This window comes from Etheostoma spectabile, chromosome 2, assembly GCF_008692095.1.
Source record: "Etheostoma spectabile isolate EspeVRDwgs_2016 chromosome 2, UIUC_Espe_1.0, whole genome shotgun sequence".
Classification (NCBI taxonomy): Eukaryota; Metazoa; Chordata; class Actinopteri; order Perciformes; family Percidae; genus Etheostoma; species Etheostoma spectabile.
The window spans coordinates 8,317,552-8,326,974 of NC_045734.1; the positions used below are offsets into that span (position 1 = coordinate 8,317,552).

The 9,423-nt window shown below is 39.9% G+C and overlaps 1 protein-coding gene and 1 long non-coding RNA gene across 6 annotated transcripts in view; one reads left to right on the forward strand and one right to left on the reverse strand.

The window, feature by feature from the left end:
* The window catches only part of fbxw7 (F-box and WD repeat domain containing 7), a 110,374-nt gene that overhangs the window by 37,690 nt on the left and 63,261 nt on the right, over nucleotides 1-9,423 (forward strand). For all 5 annotated transcript variants that reach the window (XM_032528357.1, XM_032528367.1, XM_032528376.1 and 2 more), the window contains 2 exons: nucleotides 3,004-3,252; nucleotides 3,490-4,032. In XM_032528357.1, coding sequence (XP_032384248.1) covers nucleotides 3,073-3,252; nucleotides 3,490-4,032 — 723 coding nt within the window. In that variant the 5' untranslated portion in view covers nucleotides 3,004-3,072. The remainder of the gene's footprint in view (nucleotides 1-3,003; nucleotides 3,253-3,489; nucleotides 4,033-9,423) is intronic.
* LOC116697095 (uncharacterized) overlaps nucleotides 4,610-9,423 on the reverse strand; it is a 15,624-nt gene continuing 10,810 nt past the window's right edge. Inside the window, exons 2-3 of the long non-coding RNA XR_004333915.1 lie at nucleotides 4,710-4,879; nucleotides 4,610-4,660 (exon numbers count right to left, since the gene is read on the reverse strand). This is a non-coding gene — a long non-coding RNA (uncharacterized LOC116697095). The remainder of the gene's footprint in view (nucleotides 4,661-4,709; nucleotides 4,880-9,423) is intronic.

Consider the following 9,423-nt stretch of genomic DNA (forward strand, 5'->3'; position numbering starts at 1 on the left):
TTTGGCATGCTCTTGACGGCATGAACACGGGTATGTGTCAGTGAACACTTTTCTGAAATATTGACAGCTGTGCACGATGTTATTTCTGAAACCGGAGAGGTTGAAATGTCCGTTTTATGAAAATGGCCGCCCACGTGTAAAAGTAGTCTAAAACAACTGTTCTTGCTTGGGTTGTTGATCTGCAGCTACTGACATGTTGGTTGATTGAAGGATTGCAATGGGTTAATTCACTATGTACATAATTATATGACGAGAAGAAAGTGTGTTCAACTATAATGATGCGTTGTGCCTAATAATTGTAACTGTTACTGTTTTATGATTTGTAAAATATGTTATTTGGTCTTACAATACAAAACTGTCACTACTACTGTGTGCTAGGGATGTAACGATATCAAAATCTCACGGTACGATACAATTTCGATATTGACCTCACGGTACGATATTTATTGCGATATTGTGGAAAAGCTCACGGTATTGTTAAATAGCTCACGATAGTGTTTGTGATGATAATAGCAAAAAAATACAGACATTTTTTTCTGCTTTTGCCAGTCAACAGGCAATTCTACAGCAGAAAAGGGACGTAAATCACACGCTATGTATTCCGCGATGTACCTCATGATTTATTGAGCCCTTGTGCTGTTGTGTGGCGTAGTTTTTAAAAATGCCTCCTTCAGGGTTTTTTGACCGGACAGGACATTCCTTGTGAGAGAATCTGCAAACTTTTCCGGATGATGAGTCGTCAGATGACTTCGCATATTGCTTTTGTTTCCCGTGTTGTATCGCGGTTTACTGTGGCAGTGCTTGCATATAGTCCATTGTCTGTCCACCACCTTCTCTCCTTTTGCGTTTTTTGACACGGCGGAACCAAAATGTTTCCAGACATCTGACTTAAAAGCTGCAGGGGCTGGCCCAATCTCAACTTCGGGGTTGTTGTTGTTGTTGTTTTCATCCTTGCAAGTATCGCTGTCGGCCATGCTGGCTTGCTGTGGCTTGTGTGGACAGCGGGCCGCGTGCAATCCGCGTGCAATCCTATTGGCTTAAGAACGGTTGGTATGACGACGCAGCGCAAAGGATCATGGTCTATGTAGTTAACAATGATTTGTTCCGCGGGACTGTTTATTCCTCTTGCTTTTTGACGGACACCTGTCCTTTTATTATTGTAACCCAACCACGACGATATCGAGACACGTTTGCCACCGCGATAGCGCGATAACGTCAATATCGTTACATCCCTACTGTGTGCAGTTGGTGGCCTCACATAAAGAGGCTCCACTGTAGTACTTATTTCTTACTAGTTGTCGGTTACTGGTTTCAAAGTATATCATGGTTTGAAAAAGTCAATATTTCAAAACCACCAAGATTTTTGTCATACTGTTCCTAAGGTATGAGCTGTTTTTTAATGAGTCGTCAAGGACAGAAAGTACAGTTTAGAAATCCCTGTCCCTGCCAGTGTGCAGTGTCTTTAAAAATAAAAAGTTCTTGTCTTTTACCTTTTTGTCTTTTACATTTCAAAATAATACTTTTTAAAGCTGTAATTGCAATACCGTGATATTTATGCTGAAGGATATCATACCGTCAGAATCTTATACCGGCCCATGCCTCGTTGTCTTACAGCTTCACATGTATTGGTGGAATTCATCAATACTAATAAGCCTTAAGGATCGAACTGCTTTGCATGCTACCTACTCAGCCCACTACCACTTGGACTTGACAAACTCATGAGTCACACATCCCACTTAGCTTTATTTACTTAAGTGTTTCTTGCTCTTGACTGTTGAATCACTAGAATAACCTGTTAATATTTTAATTAGCTAAAAATATTAGAGCCCAATTTGGGAAACATGTTAAACACTTGGACATGAGGACCTTGATTTATTAATTTATTTATGACAACTTTTAAAGTTATCACCACACAAAGTGCAGAACACATTACTGGAATATAATCAGTAAAAGTCAGCTAAATGTATTGAATGTCTCGTTCTTGTGTAGCAAAGGCCTGTTGCCCAGGCATGCAGTGTGATGCAATAATCTGATACTAATCTTATTGCATGACTTATTGATTGGACAGATGTGCGCAATCCACCATGAATCCTGTTTCTTTGTCTCTTACATTATAAAATTGTAGCTACAACATTTAAAAAATTGTACAAACGGCTATAACGTTTGCAAAAGCCTGATGTGTAAACATCCCAGTTGTGAAGTTATGTGTACAGGAGTTGTTATGGCCTCACGAAACTTCACAATACCCCAGTGTGAAGAGATAGATGCTGTTTGATTCCTGGCTGTATTGCTGCATCTGTGACAGTGTCAGAGGGAGAAGCTGTCTCATTGAAGATAAAGTTCTGGTGCCTATCTCCCAATTCTATGTATGGTTTGAGACATTACAGAAGCATGCTATGTGACTTGTGTGTTCATTTAGTAGGTTTGCCATTCATCTAGTGAATGAATAGCCGCCAACAACTCTGCGGATTTAGAAGATAAACAAAAATCCTTTTTGTCCTGAAGCTTGTAAACTACTAAACTCTTCAGGACAATTGTTGCTCCTGATACATTTAAGCCATGTTTTTCTTTTGTGTTTGACAGATTTGACTTTGTTTATTGGCTTTGTTGGAAGGTGGAACACTAGTAGCTCTATTTTCTGCCAATGTGTCTGCATGTGAGGCACAGCATCCAATGCTGTGATCTGAAGCCAAACAAAATCCCTCCCACCTATTTTCCTTGTCTGCTGCTGAGCAGCAATGGTGTGGCTCCAAGAACAAATGTTTAATGTCCATTATTCTTAATTCAGAGGCAACAATAGAATATGATTCACACTTTCATTTGGAGGAAATCAGCATATAATTGAGCATGCATTTGTGAGATTCTTTCTTTTTTAGTTCTTTGAGTGGCGATATTTGCCTCAGAAACTCAAGCTGAGTGTGGACACAAGAAAAACACTTAAAAAACAAATTAAAACAATTAACAGTCAGTGTCTTTTGTCCTTTTTTGTGTGTCTCGTTGCAGAATGCCAAGCCCTTCTCCTCCTCAGACAGCCTAGCGAAGGTCCAGGAGGTAGCAAGCTGGCTTTTGGAAATGAACCAGGATCTGCTGTCGGGGGGCAGCAGCAGCAGGCGGAGTCGGGGGCCGGGGGGTCCGGCAGTGCGAGGTAACGCCTCCTCCACGGCTCGGGCACCCCAGCAGGCAGCAGAGGAGGGAGATGAGGATGAGCACATGAACCGGGTAGTAGAGGAGGCAGAGCAGCTGCAGCAAAGGGTATGGCCAACTGACATTCAACCAATGATGTTGTAGTCACATGGAAGGATTTGAAATATAAACCTATAGATTTGCTATAATTTGAATAGCAAGTTGTAAATTGAGGTGTGAAGATGCATAGAGCAAGTCATGTAATTGTGGATGTTAACCAACTTTTGAAATATAAGTGCAACAGATTTAATTTAGCATCAGACCTTTCCTCTGAGGCATTGTTTGTTTTTGTTTGGCTCTTCCCAGCCTGAGGCATCGCAGGTTGATGGCGAGAGAGAACAACCATGGGCGCCAAGTGAATCAGGAGCCAGCAACGGCCCTCAGGGAGACGAGGAAGGGGAGGACGACGAGGAGGGCCCTCCAAACGAAGTGAACGGAGGAGAGAAAGGAGCCCGATGGATGTGGGGGGCAGAGCAGAGGCGAGTACGAGGCCAGCCGCTGGGCGAAGAGGACGAGGAGGAGGAGGAAGAGGAAGAGAACAACAACAGCAGCAATCACCAGGAGGAGGAGGAGGCTGAGGAGAGGACAGAGGGAGGGGAGGAGCAGGGAAGGGAGGAAGAGGAGAGGGAAGAGGGCGAGGAGGAAGAGGAGGAGGAGGATGAGGACGAGGAAGAGATGGACCAAGACAGTGATGACTTTGAACATTCCGCGGAGAGTGGGAGGGAGGAGGAAGAGGAGGAAGGAGAAGGGGAGGAAGGGCTGCGGTCTCCCTCTCTCAGGAACAATGTGTCAGCCCCCAATAACAACCTGGACTCGAGTTGTACACACCAAAGCTCTTCCAACAAGAAGGTAAGCACAGCTGTTGATTGATTTCTTCTGAAGAAATAGTTCCTATGTATATTCACAGTTCACAGGGAATCCTCCAGTGAACAGAGGCAGTTTCTGGAAGATAATTGAAGTCATTTTTCAATACTATGAGTTCCACAAACAAAATTGAATTTACATCCATGTTATTGGGATGAATGCCAAAACCGCTACCTCAAAACCTGGGAAAATAAAACCTAAAGCATGGATAGATGCTACTGGAATTAAGTGAAGAAAATGTGTAATTATGGGGAACTGACCCTTAATGATACTTTTGCAGCAGGCACAGTAGTTTAAGAAGTTTCTCAAAGAAAGTGTTTGGTTATTATAACATCACTGCTGTAGTAAGTCCCCATGATGTACTGCACTGACAGCACATGGTTCATATTTAAAGCAGCAGCTCCCTCTTTTGGCACAAGGATGTTACTGCACTGCAAAGTCAATGAAGATAAAAGCTTAAACTAGAGCTGGGCAGTATATCGATACTGTATTGATATCGTGATATGAGACTAGATATTGTCTTAGATTATGGATAGTGTAATATTGTAATATAGCATTAGTGTTGTCTTTTCCTGGTTTCAAAGGCTGCATTACAGCAAAGTGATGTCATTTCCTGAACTTACCAGACTGTTGTAACTGTTCTATTATTTGCCTTTACCCACTTGGTCATTTTATCCACATTACTGATGATTGTTTATCAAAAATCTCGTTATGTAAATATTTTGTGAAAGCACCAATGGTCAACACTACAAAATCGTTGCCGTATCGATATTGAGGTATTTGGTCAACAATATTGTGATATTTGATGTTCCCCACATCGCCCAGCCCTAGCCTAAACATACACAGCTTAAACCGAGTAATCACAAATAATTCACAAGTAGTTTCTTTAAATATGTGATTTTATTCAGGACCATGTGATTATGGTGTTTGGGATAGAAGAGTGACAGCAGAGTATTAAATAATAGCTCAACATCCGCCTCATAAAATACTTCATTCAAGTGTAGTACGTGTTTTAGGATATGTTAAAACTCTAAGCGTGTTCATGTCTTACGCTTACTGATTGATCACCTAACATCATGACTGACGAGTAGGGAGTAGCACTCGATGTTCAAAAGACGAGTGTAATAGATTGTCAGATCTTTCCTCGGCAACAGAACTAATGTGGTCTTTTGAAAGGTCTCTGATATAGCACAGCACCAGTGTTTGGATGTTAATGCCGGTGTCTCATTTCAGTGATGACTGACGTTATGACTGTTTTGTTAAGTGTTTCAGTGGCCTTCACAACACCTGGATTTTAAAGGAGGAAATGGAGTTGGCCATGGCGTTTTCTAGAAGCTAGGGATGATATTTATGAAGAAAAAAAGAGAATTCAAAGAGCTGACATCCCTAGGTATTGACAATTACTTGTATGTCATATATGTATGTATTTAGAAAAAGCACATAAAACTTTTACAAAGTCCTTGGGGTTATGTAGATTTAATGCTGTCATGATGTCCTTTAGACTCCTTTGTAGTACCAGGATCACTTCAGCAGATGGTGGTGTGAGTCTGTTTAATTAAATTACTAACTACTGTGCATTTGTAAAGATTACAAACAATATAAGTGAACAATGTTTTATGCCTTTGTATAAAGCCTATTATAAATCTCTTCACCAGAGGCAACATAGAGGACACCAGAGATAATACACCCATCTCAACAGACAGTAATGGTTGACTAAGGCTGTGACAAATTTTTCATCAGAGGTGTAGTCTCATGACAAGTACGCTGCTCCTCCCACAACCTTCTGACAATAGGAAGCTGCTCAGCAATGGCATTTAATTATTTCTATTGAAGAGCATGTCTCTCTTAACTGCCACAGTTGTTTCCTGTATAATATGTCATACCTGGTCTCAATATAGAGTGATGGTGTGTGTTGTGTGTGTCTGAGCCTTTGATGGAGATGTTGCCCTTGCTTTTATTGGCCTAAATATAGCAGTTAGTCTGAATTTGCTCTTGTGTGCCTCTCACCATCTGACACAGCTGTCAGATAGGTTTTTCAGGGTCTTAGTCACTACAGTGGGCCAGCTGGCTTTGATGTTGAATGTACACAATATGGTAAGCTGTCAGTTTTGTATGCTTGGCATTTGGATTGGTGTAGAAAGAGTAGATCAACAGTGATTGAAAGCTCAAGTGAGATTCATCTGACATATTAACACTCACTTATTTTTTTAGTGGGAATGATGACTTCTGAATATGAGTAATGGTAAAATGTTCAGTTTTTTTCTAGCCACTTAAACCATATAGGAGATTGTGACACACACTTCCAAGCATAGAAAACAAAAATAAAATAATTTCTTAGGAAACATCAGCGCATTCTTTTACGTATACTGTTGTAGATTTGATTACAGTGTGTGCAAATTACTGACTTTTGAGGCTACTTATTTTGTGCATTCCAAAAAACACAAGAACAGAGTAAGTGTTGCACAGAATGTAAAAACAGAAAAGGTTCGAGCTAAGCAGAAATGGGTTAAACAAAGTACTGGACAGATGAAAAATAACATTTTACAACCGGTTAAAATGTTAAAACCAACCGATTCATGATTGGTTTATCTGCAGATTATTTTCTCAATTAATCATCTGGTCTATATAATGAAAATAGAAAATGGTGAAAAGAGCACATCACAACCTAAAGTGGCATCTTCAAATGTTCTGACTGACCCAACAGTCCAAAACCTAATAATATATTTAATTAATCAACTATTCGTTGCAGCTCTAGAGACAGCTAATCGGTCAGATGATCATAGACCCTTTTTGAAGAAAAGCAACTACTGCTTTAAGGAAGTACAAAATACTGACTTTAAAGTATTTACTTGAAATACGGATTGCCTCCACATGGCTCTCATAGACCGTTCACAGTTTGTCAAATACAAAATATTTTGTCATGGCCACATGCACTAACATGCACACAAGCCTGAGTTTTCAGAATCATGAGTCCTATTAGCAGGTAAAGCGTGTAGAAAGTTCATGGGACAATTATTTCACCTGAATATGAAACCATCAATTAGTAGTTTGGTAATGTATATTTATTTACCCTTTTTTACTTTTCCAAACCAGGGTTACTAAATGCTTGACAGTGGTAGTAGTAGCAGAGGATGGAATACCTTCATGTAAGTTATATAATCTATCATGTTAATTTTGACAGCTAAAGTTTCCATATGCCAAACAAGTAGCAACAGAGTTGTAGTTGAGGATCAGTACCCATGTTTGGATCAAGAATGGGTCAGTCCATTTGGGGGCAAGGTGATATCTGCAAGCACTGCATGTGTGGCAGAATTGAGCACACAAAAAACTACATGCGTAAAGAAGCAGTGGAACTACAAAAACGTACAATTTCTTTGTACACTTTCTGTGCAAGTCTTCACACGTTCTTGAAGGCCAGACTTTAGGGCAGATTGTGTTCCTAGGCTCCAGGCGCTGTAGGCTTCGGTCACCAGAATTAGACGCTTCACCTCCTCTTCTTACTCTGTCTTATGCCAACGGGGTGATACATGGGGTCCTGCTCATCATTTATCCTTTTTAAAATTCTTTAAGAGCTTCATGAATCAATATTCAAGCCTTGCAATAATGTCCCTGCAGGCCTAATGGGCAAAGATATTTTGGAGTTGAGTCAAAACTTAATTTCGATTTACATTTTGAGCAGATGCCTTTCTATTTAAGGACACTAAAAAGGGGAAAAAAAATCATTTGACATTTTAATGCGTCCAGTGACCGAATATATAGTGTTGGATTAACACATTGGTGTGCTGATGCAAGCAGAGCAGTGAGCATATCCTGGACACTTAAGTTTCCTCACTGTTGTGCATAAATGACCAGAATAGCATACAATTTTCTTTCTCCAAAGGGGGGGAATGGCAGACAAAGTTTGAGGTATTCGTTACACCACATACTGTGATTAATGAACAGTGGAGAACATTTTTTGTACAGTATCTAAAGTTTTGATATTAGCAAACGCAGACCATTAAATCAACCGCTCCATAAGAACCCCCAGCAATTGTGAATGTACAGTTAAAACTAATGTACAGTGCATACGGGAAGTATTCAGTGCTTCACTTTTTCCACATTTTGTCATGTTAGACTGTAGAAAAATGAGGAATTTGATTATTGTGTTCCAGTATTCTCTATTTCCATAACTCTGCATGAATGGTGTGCAATCAGAAGTGACAGGTGTTGAAGTTTTTTAGGTTCAGTTTGTTATTTTGTCCAGGTGTAGATATTGAAGGTGTGCTCAGGGAAGTGCTTATTGTTTAACGGCTTTGGGGACAAGGTGACTTCTACAAGTTTGAAATAATATTTTTCCCTCTGGTGTTCCCACTTTGTTGCTTCATCCATAGTAACAGAAAGCTTTGTGGCACTGAGCAATATGCCTCTGAACCATAGGAATGTAAACTGCACCTACAGACATTTTTTGCACAGTGCACAGTAATGTGCACTGTGCCGCGGGCTGTTCAATATTTGAACAATTTTCATGTATTACTGTTTCGAGGTAGGGATGAGTAATAATTTGTCAGCCAAATGGTTTTTACTGTTGCAAACTTGGACAATTTGAAGTTCACTCAGTCACACACACACACACACACACACACACACACACACACACACACACACACACACACACACACACACACACACACACACACACACACACACACACACACACACACACACACACACACACACACACACACACACGCAGGCCTTGTCACACAGGCAGAGATGAGCCACAAAGGACCAGTGTTCTCATCCTTCCACATGAAACTAGTTTGATTCTCAATATATACTGATATACAGATGTGTTCAGAATAATAGCAGTGTGTTTAAAGAAAAAAGTGAATAATGCTCAGTCTTTAGAATAGCTTTTAATTCCATAATATCAATTCATTGGGAACACTGCATATTCAATGCCAAATCAAAACATGACCAAAATTGATGTGTACTACCTTTACAGAAAGTGAAGAAAAAGGAATATTAGGCTGTTAAAAAATAGCAGTATTTGCGTTTTTCTTTACAAACCCAAACATTTACTGTATAAAATGAAAAATGTCTCAAGGGTTTGCTTTACTTTGAAGTAAACTTTACTTTGCAGTTTTTTTTCCCCCACGTTGTTCAGTATGCACTGTAATGTATATACTATAAATGCACTATAACCAGCATACACAACATTTGCTTCCTTCCTTCCTTAAATATGGGCAATAATTGACACCTGTTTCTTTACAGAATCAACCACCTCACTAATTGAACACAACACGCTATTATTTTGAACATTCACCTTCCAATTACAAATTCAATTACACAGAATGAGCAGCATGCATGTCATGACTATTGGGTCTGTTGGTTTTC